The sequence below is a fragment of the Palaemon carinicauda genome, chromosome 8, assembly GCF_036898095.1.
Source record: "Palaemon carinicauda isolate YSFRI2023 chromosome 8, ASM3689809v2, whole genome shotgun sequence".
In the NCBI taxonomy this organism is placed as follows: domain Eukaryota; kingdom Metazoa; phylum Arthropoda; class Malacostraca; order Decapoda; family Palaemonidae; genus Palaemon; species Palaemon carinicauda.
In genome coordinates this window covers 129,942,396-129,957,767 of record NC_090732.1, presented here as the reverse complement: position 1 = coordinate 129,957,767, position 15,372 = coordinate 129,942,396, and the positions used below count along the sequence as shown (strand labels likewise).

General features: G+C 37.2%; 1 protein-coding gene across 2 annotated transcripts in view; it reads left to right on the top strand.

The window, feature by feature from the left end:
• LOC137645917 (proliferation marker protein Ki-67-like) overlaps window positions 1-15,372 on the top strand; it is a 78,726-nt gene that overhangs the window by 45,166 nt on the left and 18,188 nt on the right. For both annotated transcript variants that reach the window (XM_068378963.1, XM_068378964.1), the window contains exons 4-6: window positions 905-3,682; window positions 3,864-4,084; window positions 8,960-14,232. In XM_068378963.1, coding sequence (XP_068235064.1) covers window positions 905-3,682; window positions 3,864-4,084; window positions 8,960-14,232 — 8,272 coding nt within the window. The remainder of the gene's footprint in view (window positions 1-904; window positions 3,683-3,863; window positions 4,085-8,959; window positions 14,233-15,372) is intronic.

The following is a 15,372-nucleotide window of genomic DNA, read 5'->3' as shown; positions in this document are numbered from 1 at the left end:
TGTAGAATTGAATTTACCACAGATTCAGACCCTTGAAATACATTACTTTATATTGTTACTCGGTATTTTGATGATGTGAATGCTAATATTAGATGGTTACCTATTGAAAGGAAATCGCTCGATTATCCTACCTGCTTTCCGCCAGAAATATGACTTAACACAACAAGATTATTAATGAATTTTTTTTTGCTAAAAAATTGATATCATCAATGAAAAAGATAATATAGTAACTTCAAGAGAAATTAGTTCATTTTTATAAAAGAAAATATATTTCTGAGGAAATATTTGTGATAAAAGTGGTTGTGAAGTTGAACAGTCGTAGGTTGATATGTAGCTGTAGTTATGAAAAATTCAAGTTATTTTAAAATTTGACTTTAACGTGCAAACCTGTGTCCTCAAGTTACACCTGTCCTCAACCATCCCACAAGTCTCAGGCCTAAGGTAAAAAATGAATATCCAGCTGACTATGGGTGGCCTGGGCTTCCCTGCCTCATACCAGTAGTTATAATTATTGTTAGATTTTCAACAAAAGTTTCAACTTTGCCGAAGTCATTAATCCTATTGAAGGTTTCAGGTTTGTAAAGTGTAGAAAGATACAAATTGTTTTAAAAAGAAAAAAAAAAAGATATTTCAGTACTTGCTTTGTGTTCAGGTATTTCCTTCCCCCAATTTTAGTGATTTTAAGAGATTTCTTTTTTGGTATATATAGATTTACAGCAAATCCTCTTGTACAATGATTTTTGTACACAAGCTACCAGTATTCCATCTGGAATGTCATATATGGATAGGGAGGGGGATCTTTTTGTTCTTATTTAGAGGTTAGAAAGCAGTAGCTTTATTGATATGTGCATGATTACTACAAAGTATTGAAGTAATAGAATTTATTAAAATTCTGTATTTTCAGGTGATGGAAATGCTGAAAAACAAATAGTTGATACTACCAGGAATAAAAAAGTCTCGTTCGGTCGTGAACTTATTCCAGAACACTTTGACAAACAGCTACCTCCATCTACACCAGTCAGGAAAGGAGAAAAACCAGATGGTTGTGCATTTGCAACTCCATATGCAAGTAGTAGTGTTAAGAGAACTACTCGTTTATCAATTTTGCCTTCAACTCCCAGCATTGCTGAAGAACCAGGAGCTGAAACTCCTACAAAAAGTTTGCTAAGGAGACGTAGTCCCACACCCATAAAACCATATTTAGCTCGAAGTCTTGGTCTTCTTACTCCAAAGTCATTAAGTAAGAACGGCAGTACATTAGAACAAAACACTTCAAAAGATGAAGTAAATGGTGATGCTGGCTCTCCACATTCAGAATATTCTCCCTCCTCCAGTCCAAATAATGGAGCATTCAAATCCAGTCCCCAGTCATCAGTTCAGTCTCCCAAGGGTACAATTTCCCCTACATTGTCATCGTCCAATTCTCATGAAACCCCAAAAGCCTCTCTTACCAGATCGTTTAGTAATAAAACTCCTGAAACTTCGTGCCTAAAGTCACCAAAGCCTGTGAGTGCTAAAAGGTCACCTGGCACTAAAACTGTGACTAGACAAAATGTTAATGATTCACTGGCATCACCAGAAACTCCAAGTCCCAACCAATCATTAATGACTCTCAGTCCTAAGATTTCATCAAAATCTTCAAGTCCAAAAGTTGTTTTAGAAACTGTTAGCTACAAGAACCTATCTAAAACTCCAGAGCCGTTATCTGCCTCAAAGAGCTGTAGTCGTAAGTCTCTTGATCAGACATTGCCTGAGACTCCCGATCAGACATTGCCTGAGACTCCCGATCAGAAATCTTCAACAGTCAGTCCAGATCAGAGATCATTAAAGGCAAATGAAAATCGTAAGTCAGTATTGGATACTAAGCAGGATCCAGAATCTGTAACCTCTTCCCCAATTTTAGCTGTAAATGAATCAAGTCCACAAACTCAAGATTCTGTTACTCCTCAAAACTCAAAATGGCAACTCAAAAGGGAAGCTAAGTCTGAAGTTCTTGGAGCTTCGCCAGCATTAAAACGTAGGAAGACTGAGAGTGACATTATTAAAGATGAGTTGAAGAATTCCCAGAAATCTAGAAGGTCAGTATCAGTTGATGCTATTTCCAGCCAAAGAAACTCACTGGCTAAGGATCCTGAGCTGCTCTTGACAGAAAAACTTCCTGTGAATATTTCAAAGGATATTCATAGTTTTTCTACTTCTGATGAGGCTAAGGTAATACCATCACCAAAGAAAGGCAAGTGTAATGAACTAACTAAACCTTTAGAAGTGGGCAGGTCATCCTCTAGAAAATTGGGTTCAGCTCTTGAGAGACGATCATTGAGAACGCCTAAAAATACAAAACCTGAGGTACTTGGGTATTCTAAAATAAACACACCTGTGGTACTTTTTGATACCAAAACAAAGCATGAAACACCTATACCCTGTACTCTAAAGAATGAAATCTATGAGGTGGATGTACTACCTGATGAATTGCACAGTATGCCAGAGGTTGATGTTCCAGATGTATCAAAGGTCGATGTGCTGGAAATGCAGACAACTCAAGAGGAAGACTTATCCAAAACACCTGTGCTTAGTAAAACCAAATCACCTAGGGGGAGACCACGCAAGAATGTAGCATCACAGATTGAAGATGTCAAAGTGGATAAAACACCAGAGATTAGTAAAACCAAGACCATGAATGTCAAAACACCTAAGGATGAGATATTGAAAAATTCAGAGACGGACTTTAGGAAAACACCTAGGGCTAAGATATCAGAGGTTGATTTGTCTCAGACATTTCAGGTTGCTATGACGGAAGCACCGAACGTCGGAACTCCAACAGCAGTTAAAACCGATATACCAGATATTAGTACAAATTTGACACCAAAATATAAAACTAGATCATTAGATGCTGGCACTCCCAAAACAGAACCTAACCATGTTAAGACAGCTGACTCACCTAAGAAAAACGATGAGGAATTACCAAAAACTCCTAAGACTAGAACACCAAAAATGAACACACCAAAGGTTGACACACCTTTGACTAAAGGAAAGGACATTCCTGGTGAGAATGCCAAGGCTGATGAAGATACACCCAAGAAACTTGATAGGAGTTTACACAAAACACCCAAGGCTAAGACACCACACTTTAATACACCCAAAATACCAGAGGTTGACATTTCTAGTTCCTCAAATGACAGTCCTGTCAAAGAGAGGAAGACTCGCAAGTCCGGTACACCAGAGATCTCTAGAGTTAAGATACATGAGGATGAGGCATCTTTAATTCCTACGGACCCCTCACTTGAGATTTCAGAAAATATTGAGCCTAAGGATGACTCGTGTGAGGTAGTTGAGAAGGAAGAGCTTAGGTCATTAGATGTGGAAGATGACCTTACAAGTGAACATAGTACAGACATCAATAGAAGTTACAATTCTAAATCTCCATCCAAGCGAAAGAGCTTAGGTAAATTGGGTGACCGTGTAGGTGTATGTCGTATGTCAATAAGAATGATGGATCTTGGGAAACGGGAAACTCCTATGCGAAAAATTTTGAAGCCAGCTTCAGTCAAGAAAAACCAGCCAAGATATAAATCACCATCTGTGTCTAGCAATGTTGAACAGAGTTCAAAAAGAAAAGCAAGTCTTAGTCCTGCTTCACCTAAGCGCAAAAAAATTAAAACTGGGGCAAAGACACCAAATGCAGGTGAGGACAGTAATTTAGCTGCTTCATGCAAATTTATATTTAGTACCGCAGTTTATTGTTTATGCTTATTTGATTTTTGTCAATATCTTTTGTGAAAATTGCTTTTAATTGCCAGTTAATATTTTATACTTAGTTACATATTTAGAATCATAATTTTATGCTTTTCATTTACAAATTTAAGGAAGCAAACCAGTGCTTAAGACTAGTCTCGCCAAAACACCCAAAACAATTGGGAAAACTCCAAAGAAATCTTGGGCTGATGTTGTAAAGAAGGGGCTCATGGCACATGGTATACCAGCAGCAAAAGCTCAGAGAGTTAGCAATGTAATGAACAAGGCAAGGATTCTTCGTCGCACTCGAAAACAAGAGGTTATAGAAAATTGTGTTCCCTCTTTCAACCCAGTAAGTAATTTGTTTTCTTTTGGTTAATATGCCATGAAAATTTCATGTTAATTTTTTTCTTTTTAAAGTTCTGAAGTCTTAGTTTTCCAAGTATTATAATTTTTTGTCTTTCCTTAAGTTTGCTATTTTTCCTGTCTAGCTGTACAACTTCATTACCTATATCTGCATTGTGTAATTTATTGTATGTAGAAATTAAGAGTGAAAAGGGTAGAAGATTGGTAATACAGTAAGAGAGAGTATTAAGCAATTTAAAGTTAATATATGTGAAGAAGGGGCATTTTACCCTTGGAAATTTTTCAAAAGCCAGACTTTTTATACACTGTAAAATTACATTAAAAAAAAAATAGACCTTACTACTGAAGGCTTTTTATAATGCTAAAAGCTCTAAATGCATCTGCTATAATACATAAAATGGTTAGTTATAAGCCCAAATGCTTGATTACAGAATTAAGGTTTGACCATTATACAGTAATATCTTGACATACTAGTATAATGCCTTCCTGGACAGCTCATATGTCAATTTACTCATATCTCAAGTCAATTTTTCCCATATGAAATGACTGAAAAGAATTTAATCTGTTCCCACCCTCTTAAAAACACCCAAATAAATTATATAACATTAGAAAAACATGCTTTTAATTGCTATAATACTTTGCATACGCTCACAAAATGACATAAATGATTGCTAGACTGATCTGCAATAAGATGTGACTTTATTATGGAGTTCTTACCTTCAAGATAGACTAGCGGCTATAGGGGTGTGTGTGTGTAGGTGGAAGGAGAGAGAATTGGATAGTACCGTATTTGCTGTTTCTTTCGCTGCATATCACTTAAACTTAAAATTAACTTAACTGAACTTAGCTTGATTTTAAAAATCTTTTATTCATATTTACTTTTTATACTTTATTTGTATTTTTCATCATTGTTTGAGGATTGCACTTATCGTCGAGGTGCTCGGCTCTTAATTTAATGGCTTGCTAGCTCTCAAGTGGACACCACTCGTGTTTCTGAATAATTTCATGCTTCACCTCTATCGTCATCTCATGCAGTTTTGCTCCTCACTACCAAGTTACCACTCCCATTCTAAGGACCCATCACTTATGAAAAATGTTCACAAATATACTGTTAAAATCACGTAAATAAAGGAAAGACAAGATGGGAGATGTGTACTAAAGTCAATGATTGCGTGAAATGAAAGAGTGATGTGGGCTTAGAGCACTCCCAAGCGCTTGACCACCTGGCGTCAGCATCTATAAGTGTCCTTGAATCCCAATGCAAATATTTGCTCGTATGTCAAGGTATTGCTGTACCTCAATGGCTGAAATTGAAAGGTTCTTTACATAGAAAAAGTAAGTTTAACGAATTAACTACTATCCAAGCTAGTTCTAGTCACTGATACATTCTTAAACATGCACCACTAAAAATAAACATTAGTGTCTTGATATAGAATAAGGGTAGGCTGTCTTAGAACTTATAAAAGACAATCTAGAGTTCTGCAAAAAACGTTTGTTTTTGAGAATGCAATGGATAGTCTTAATGTGAAATTGGTTGATCAGATTGGTCTTTATGGGAACAGATCTGCTATCCTTTTTTCAGCCAGATTGGGGCTATGAGAGCCATCCACCTATTAGCAGATCCTTGTGCAGAATCCAGGTAAACAATGTTAGTGTGTATACAGTAGATCAAGATTTGGCCAATCTTGTAAGAGAGCATCTAACTACCTTGCTATGAGATCTGGAACAGGAGAGAAAAACATGTATCCCCACCATTTCAAAATTTTTAAGTATGCTGGAAGATGAAGCCACCATTCATTTGAAAAAAAAAAATACTTCCTGCTGAGAACATACGATTTTCCAAGAAAGAAAATATTTCGGGAGATGGTTGATTCTCTCAAATTTGACCAAGTTAATACCTCCTGTTCAGGGATGTAGCTAATGCCTGTGTATTGATCAAGAGTTACTCCCCAACCTTCATATGATGTAACTTTGTAGCAGATAAGGGTCTGGGGTATTCTGTTTCAATATAGATTGAGATGACACTGGCAAACCCTTGTCTCTAGACCTCCCATTTTCTACTTTCACGATAAAAAAAGTAAAATCTGAATTCTCCACGAGAAATGAGTAAAAAGGAGGAACTGCTGCTATTATTATTTGTAAATATATAATGTTTGGATTTGTAGCCAGAACTATAGTAACTATACTTGTAGAACATGAATCCTTTCCATTGAAGTTAAAGACACCTATTAGCCCCATAAATTGTTAATATATTGAGGAGCCATTATTCTGGTGAATACATAAGGAACTGACCTCATAGTGGGGACTTGAATTGTTGGTAAACAGTTGACTGATGAAATTACCGTATTTCCCAGAATTGAGATGAATTTGAATGGGGAAAGGCCCATTGGTGAGGTCTAATGAAGATATTGGTACTTTATCACCTCCAGAACTGCTGGGGTGCTCTTATCAAAAACTTGAGGATTGAGACATCCAGAACTAGATTCTAACCTGTGAATAACCTGATGTGAAACTTCATAGCAGGGTTTAATACTTCTTTTATCACATACTCTTTCAGAAACTTGATAATTTTTTATTGCAAAATATGAGCCTGTACTGCATTTGTAAGATAATTTAGATATAGAACTGGCTCCCTGGACAGGGAAAAATTTGGTAACCTTTTTTGTACTACAGCTACCGACCATGGATTTGGGATGAATTTATTCTTAAATGTTATAGGAAGGATTTGGTCCTGCTGAAATTCTGGAAGGAACAGGATAAAATCTTCGTCCGGAATGTTTGCTAGATAGGCCTCCTTACTACCACTCATATGAAAAGAATTACTTAGTGATGACTTTAAAGGTTGAAGTTGATGATTTAAATGCAAAATCTTGGGTCTTGGTAGAAAAGTGACTCAAATCATCAGTTTGACTTCTGGTATCCACCCAAGTAACAACTATCAATTTTTCTACAGCTACCAAAATTTGAAAAGAAATTAGTGAATGCTTTTGCATCTCAAAGACTGTCCCCACCATTTATCAAACTACTGTACACAGGGTGATACAGCATCAAGAGTATCCTCTTCAATAGTGATTATAGGAATGTAATATCTGGTGTTCTTCAGGGTAGTGTTCTTGGCCCATTACTTTTCATATTATATACGCATATGTGGTTTGACTTAGGAAACAAGCTTATTGTATATGCAGATGATGCTACTCTGTAAATTCCATTTCCTCAAAGATGTAGCTCAAATTAATGCATGGTGCAAATTATGGGACATGAAGTTGAACCCTAACGAAACCCAAAGTATGATTATAAGTCGTTGGATGACAGTGGCTGTTCGACATACAGATCTTTGCGTAAATAATGTTTATTTAAATACTACTCATTTGAAATTTTAGATGTTATTCTTGATTTCAAGTGTACTTTTTAGAAACATATTTGGTCTTTTCAATTGCACAAGTATTTGACTTACTGTATTCGGAACTTTTTAGATTTTTGGTTATCAGTCTATCTTGTAGAAATGTTTTAATTCTTTCATTCCATCTTGTTTTAAGTATTGTTCACCAGTCAGGTCTTCAGTTGCTGACTCATCTTAATTTATTGGACAAATACTTGTTCTATTAAATTTCTTATTCCTGATCTAGATATTAATCTCTGGCACCATCATTCAGTTAGTTCTTTATGCATGTTGCATAAGATTTTTCAAATTCTGATCATCCTTTGCATTCAGATCTTCCCAGAATGTACCATGCCTTCTCCATCAAAAGTCTCAACACAATTCTAGAAGTTTTATTCCAGATCGTGGAATGAACTTTGTAATCAGACTGTTGGGTTGGTGTAACTTCAGAAGTTTAACTTAAGGTCAATGTTTTTATGTTGAGTAGGCTGACATAAGTGTCTCTTCATGGTTTATATGAAAAATTTATTTAAACCACACCTTTAAATATTTTTTATTTTTTGTTTTTTATTCATTGCTTCTCATGGTTTATTTCCTTATTTCCTTTCCTCATTGGACTATTTTCCCTGTTGGAGCCCTAGGGTTGTAGCTTGGCTGGTACTTCTACCTATCTGCCACGACACTTCCCCCAACTCTGGGAGATAGCCAACATCAACAAAAGGGCAGTTGGGAGTTCCTCCTTGCCTGAGGAGGGGCTCAGCCGAGTTTGGTTGTTACTGCTAGGGTGCCATTGGCCACCCTTCCCCATCTTCCCCCACAAATGAAAGTTCATATGCTGACTCCCCCAGTGTTCACCAAGGTGTCCCGAGTTAGCAGCAGAGCGGGGCTTATCGGAACTGTGTAACAATCTCCCGCCATTCATTTCTATTCCTAGTACACTTTTGCTTCTCACATCTATCCTTGCGTCACTTCTCCCTTCAACTCTTGCGTTCATCGCATTCAGCAGATGGCCATTTCTCATCCTCTACATTTATATCCACTCTAGCTGCTAATTCATTTCTAACACCTGTTCTCGCCCTTACTACTTAATTTCTAACCCTATCCAATCGAGATACACCAGTCATACCTCAGACACATCATCTCGAATGCATTCAATTTCTAAATTTTGAGGTTTTGGTTGTAGGTACCACTGGTAGAATTCATTTCAAAGTATAAGTACTACACGAAATAAGGCATCCTTTGAATAATGGGTTTATTTGAATTTTCTTTTTGTATACTCATCAAGCTCACCTGCTCTCTTGCTTCTATTTGTTATATGCAGAAAGTAAGCTAATTTGTTAAGAGTTTATTAGGAAGGTTGGTGCACAAATAGGTTAAATAAAATTACTTTTTTATAGGGAGAAATTTCATTTGTAAAATAAATTATTTTTGTATTGGCTACTTCATGAATGACCTTTTTAAAATTCTGCTTTTTTCTTTCAGGAAGTCCCCAAGAATTTCAACTTTACGCAGTCAACTGGTCATGTTAATTCTCCTGCGCCTATAATCATTCGGAAGAAAATTGCTAAAACACCAAAAATATATCGTAAAGGACAAAAATCTCTTCAACAGGGCACTACACAAGAAAGTATTGAGAATATTGATCTTGATGGATTGGCTGACCTTTTGAATACCCCAAAAAGTAAAGATAAAGATATGATTAAACAGATAACTGGTTGGTCACTTCCTGACATTGTTAATCATTATACACCACTCTCTAAAGCTGTGAGAATGAAAGAACTGTTTGCAAAGAACAGTAGAAGTACACCATTGAGTAAAGTACCAAGCCAAGAAACAAAAACACCTGAAACCTCCTTTAGCTCTGTCTCTTTATCCACTGTAACTCCTCCTGGGAAAGATGTCCTCCATGATACAAGTGTGTTTTCTCCTGTCACACCACCAAATCCTAATGTTTCTAGGAGAAGAAGATCGTCGTCATCTGTTACTAACACACCTGTGTCTCATGCAAACACCACAAATTTTGATTTTTGTGCTGTTAAGACACCTGATATAACTGGTGACAATTTAATATCACCTCTTGTGACTCCAAATGTGTCTGTGAAGAATTCAGATGATTTATTTAGTTCAAATGAATCTTCACTAGAATCGCCTGAACCCATTGAAACAGATTGCACCACCTTTGATTTTGATAATGCAGTCACACCTGCCGTCACACCTGATGTATTTGTTTCTCCAATGAGCACCAGATCCAAACTTACCACTCCTAGAGTAGCGAGGACACCAAAAGCTTCACAGTCTATAGACAGTGTTAAAAAGAATACTGCACATCCTCCTGAATTACAAGATGTTAAAGAAATATCACCTTCAGATGAAGATCGTTTACATACTCCAAAAGCAATTAGTTCTAATGTCGTGAATACTAAAAGATTGCTCAGAATGTCTGGCAGATCCTCTGCAGGTGAAGTAGTAGAGTGTACTAATGTTAATAGTGTAGCAGAACCTCTACAAATATCCCAAAAAGAGGAAGAAAGTAAAACTGCTGATAATTCTGATGACACCGACATGAAACTTGAAGGACAGGAAACACCCACAGAAGCACTAGAACTTCATGACACAAATAAGAGAAGGATGAGATTGTCAAGAACTCCCAAAGAACAGGAGCTGGGCAATAAATATTCATCAGAAAAGAGAAAGCTGAGAACCTCCAACCAAGTTTTGGAAAATCATGGCACTGATTATTGTAATGTCAGTGGCATTTCTGAATATGACCCTGATCACACAGATGAGGGAATGAACAGGCAATTGAAAACTTCAAAGTCAGTTACAGAAAGTCCAGAAACTGATCACTCAAATCTATCTTGTGCTGAGAAGTTAATAAAGACTCCCAAAGCTGACATTCCTAGAACTCCAGCAGGTGAATTGAAAACACCAAAAGCTGAACCCAATAACACAAATGATGGTGGTATTGACACACCACACTCCCCAATAATTGAAAAAGAACTGGATAACAGAAATATTTCAGGAATTAAAAAATTGAGAACGCCTAAAGCATCTGTAAAAAGTTCAGAAAATGATTATTCTAATGTGGATGATGTTGATAAGATGACGAAAACACCCAAAGTTACTTCTGATCCTGAAAGTCCTCAAGCAGATTATACCCAGGTGGCTGGAGTGAAGAAATTACTTAAAACACCAAAGGTTGTCCCTGAGAGCCCTCAAGCAGATTATACCCAGGTGGCTGGAGTGAAGAAATTACTTAGAACACCAAAGGTTGTCCCTGAAAGCCCTCAAGCAGATTATACTCAGGTGGCTGGAGTGAAGAAATTACTTAAAACACCAAAGGTTGTCCCTGAGAGCCCTCAAGCAGATTATACTCAGGTGGCTGGAGTGAAGAAATTACTTAGAACACCAAAGGTTGTCCCTGAAAGCCCTCAAGCAGATTATACCCAGGTGGCTGGAATGAAGAAACTACTTTCAACACCAAAGCCTGTCCCTGAAAGCCCTCAAGCAGATTATACCCTGGTGGCTGGAGTGAAGAAATTACTTAAAACACCAAAGGCTGTCCCTGAAAGCCCTCAAGCCGATTATACCCAGGTGGCTGGAGTAAAGAAACTACTTTCGACGCCAAAGACGCTACCTGAAAGTCCTAAAGCAGATTATACCCAGGTGGCTGGAATGAAGAAACTACTTTCAACGCCAAAGACGCTACCTGAAAGTCCTAAAGCAGATTATACCCAGGTGGCTGGAATGAAGAAACTACTTTCAACGCCAAAGACGCTACCTGAAAGTCCTAAAGCAGATTATACCCAGGTGGCTGGAATGAAGAAACTACTTTCAACGCCAAAGACGCTACCTGAAAGTCCTAAAGCAGATTATACCCAGGTGGCTGGAGTGAAGAAACTACTTTCAACACCAAAGGCTGTAGTCTTGGAGCATGAAGCAGATTACACTGATGTCTCAGGTCTTGAAAAGTTGCTTAAGACTCCAAGTATTGCAGAAAAGGAAAGTCACCCTGTGTGTGATTACACAAATGTTCATGGCCTTAAAAAACTTCTTAAGACCCCACGAAGAACCAAGAATGTGGAGCCAGACTATAGTGATCCAGAAGGCCTTGATAAGTTAATGAAAACACCAAGAAGGATTGGTTCTGAACCATTGTCAGATTACACTAATGTTGAAGGGCTAAAGAACTTGTTAAAGACACCAGCTGGAACAATAAAATCACCACAAGCTGATTATACTCAAGTATATGGGGTTCGAAGTCTTTTGAAAACACCCAGGGCTACTCGTAAATCTATTGATGCTGATCTTAGTGGACTAAGCCACCTCATGAAAACTCCATTAACAGATAATTCAAATGTTGGGCAGTTATTGGATATGGTTAAAGAGTCAGTTTCTTCAACCAAGCAATCTGTTAGAACTCCATCAGTTGTTAGTACACCAACTGGATCTCTTTCTGAAAATATACCTCCAAAAGATGATTTGAAGACAGTTGTTGGTTTAGTGAGAGATGAAAGTGTTAAGGAAGTGGTAAGCCCACGTAGAAGCCATAGAAATAACAAATCACAAGATAAAGATATTGATAGCAAGATTCTTGATTTGGTCCAAGAGACTTCTCCAGTTCATTCTTGTATAACTGAGGAATCTAAGACTGAAAAAAATATAGTCAAGGATAATATAAAGAGTGTTGATTTAGCCATGGATGTAAATATTCAAGATGTTGCCAGTCCATGCACAAGTAAAACAAATGTAAAAATAGAAAATGATGATACTCCAAGGAAGCGTAGTAGAAGGGTTCGCAGCGCTCCTAAAGTAGCTGATAATCTTGACGAGAATCATAAACCAGATGATGCTGTGCCGTCAAAGCCAAATAAAAGAGGCAGGAAAAATACTACTCATGATGAAATGAAAGAAGACCAGGAGGTGAATATAGGAGAAAGTAAAGTTGGAAAAGAATTGCGTGAAAATATAAATAGCAATAATGTTTCCATGACTCAAAATTATGATGGATTAGAGGAGACAGATGAAAAGAAGTCAACTTCACTAAAACGTAGCAAAAGACAGCAAGTATGCAAATCGAATGAAGAAGTATTGGGATCACCGAGTGTTGATAGCTTAAAAGTTAGGGAAGAATTATCATCTCCAAAGAGACGTGGAAGAAGAAGACTAGAGAAAGATATCCAAAGTGAAAAAGAAACCAGTTCAACAGGGTCTGATATAGATAGTTCAGAGGTGACTAAAGAAAAGGTGCCAATTCAGAAACGTGGGAGAGGGCGACAGGTTAAAGGGATTCTAGTTTTAGAGGAAAGTTCACCTTCATCTCTTGATATTGATAATGTACTGGAATCTGAGAATGTGAGAACACCTCAAAGACGTGGTAGAGGGCAAAAAGTAACATTTGAAGGTCTGAACACTCCTCAAGATAGCCCTGTGAAGGGCAGAAGGAAACGTAATGTCACTGACATTACTTCAGCCCCTTCAGAAATTTCTGTCCCTGCTAAAAGAGGTCGGGGTAACAAGAAAATTGGGAAAGAGGAGGAAACTCTTGTGCAGGAAAGAGAAAACAGTATTACTGTTCTTGAAGTAGAGACAGTGAATTCTGATGAGGGTAGTGTACCAGCTAAGAGTCATAAAGGAACTAGGAGAACAAGGACCAGAGTCCAGACAAAAGGAGACATTGAAAACACTGAAAAGGATTCAGAGGAAACCCATTCAACTAAGAACTCACGCCCCAGGCCCACTTTGAGCAAATCATCAACTGTTGAGAGTGAAAATGATAATGGTTTAGAAAAACCTGGTAATAAGGAAAATGAATTTATAACAGAAGAAAGTAAAGAAGCCCCTGAAGACACTTTTACACCTTTCAGCGAATCATCACCTACAGATAGTGAAATTCACAAATCCTGCTCAGCCAACGATGAAAAATCTGCAACTAAAACCATTGTAAAAAAAGTCCAAAATCAGAGTACAGACAAGGAATTAAAAGTAGAAGAAAATTCAAGTCCTGTTGTAAGAAGAGGACGTAGAAAGAACGCAGTTGAGAGGTGTGATAGTTCTACAGAAGACATTTCTGAAATTCTAGATGAAAAAAGTGATGGCAACAAAAAAGCGGTAAGAGCGCCTCGCAGAACAAGGGGTCAGACAGACAAAACTAAAATAGAAGAATGCCTGCCACAGGAATCAAAAGATAATCTTCAAAAGATTACAGTAGACAAACATGGCAGTTCGACAGAAAACACTTCCAAGAGTGTAGATAACAAAACTGAGGATGACACAAAAGCTGAAAAAGTACCTCACCGGACAAGGGGTCGTTCAGCAAAAACTAAAGCAGAGGATGCTCTGTCACAGCACTATAAAGAAGAAGAAGCTGTTGGAAAATCAGACAGTTCTAAGGAGGACAAGCCTGAAACTAAAGGCAGAGCTTCGCGCAGGGCAAAGGATCAGCCAGCAAAAACTAAAGCAGAGGATGCTCTGTCACAGCACTTTAAAGAAGAAGAAGCTGTTGGAAAATCAGACAGTTCTAAGGAGGACAAGCCTGAAACTAAAGGCAGAGCTTCGCGCAGGACAAAGGATCAGCCAGCAAAAACTAAAGCAGAACCCCAGTTACAACATTTGGAAGATGTACTTGAAAAGACCGGACTAGGTGAAAAAGAAGGCAAACCAGCCTCGAAAGGAAGTATCCTTGAGAAGGAAACTAAAAGATCTGGGCGCCAACCAAGAGTTAAGAAGACATTGGATGATGATATTGATGCCAAGTAAGTTTTGTTTTTAATTTTACTTGTACAGATCAAATAGGCACTGCTTTAATTAATTTTTTTTTAGTTACTGTTTTTCCTCAAGTTATGTTAACTTATGTTTTTCAGTATGCAACTATAGTGTTCATATAGAGTAAACTTTATTTCACTTGTACAGTATGCAGCAAAACTGGTGATCCTTTTTTTATTATTACATCGGACGGGGGTTGTTATAAAGTTGCCACTTAGTATTAAAACTTATATTTCACTTTGTAACCAACCATGTGTATGTATGAGACAACATTGGTCCATTGTTTTGTGAAATTTTATTAAAAAATATTAGATCGTTAAAAAGATCATGCTAGAAAAATATTTCACAACAAAATTTAATTACAATGCGTAGCAGGAATCCCTGTCACCGACACCCTGTGGGACTGTTTGTAGAACTGTCTGTCTGGATTGAGTGAGAGTGGTAAAAAGGGCGTCCAGAGGGAACATAATATAAGCTTAGCCCTATAGTGTAAAGGTAACAATTTATGCATTTGGTATATGAATTAAAAGTTATTTAATTTTGCTTATGTCATTTTGTGTATCAAGCAAAAGTTAGTGAGGTTCGTGGTTTCGAAAGTTATTATAATCCATAGCTTAGGTGTAGTCAGCGCTACCCATATAGGTTGAGTCTCGACGTGTTTCTTCAGGGAGAGGAAATAATGATTAAGTTAATAAGCAAGGTGGTGAGTTATCTTCGCTATTAGAAATGTAATTAATTCTACCTATTTTATTTTACTGTACGAATGTAAGTCTATAATCAGGTCAGATTCTACAATAAGAGTGTATCTTGAATAATAATAATATGGCTGTGGAGTCTTGGCTTTATAACATACTAACTTGGGCAGTCTTATAAGTCAAATAGCAGCATTATATATTTGCATCAAATCACGTAACTTTTAAAGGTTGTCTATCTGGCCATAAAGTACGATTTGTGAAATTTCTCCACAGTCTAGGAGTATTATACATCTTTCTTTATTTTATTTCTAGGCCAATAGGCTTGATAAGAAATGTATAATCAGAAGCTTGAAATTCAAGTCACATATAACATCAAGACAAGGAGAGGCAAACAGCCATTTAAACCTTCACAAGTTGGGTCTAACTAAATCCTAA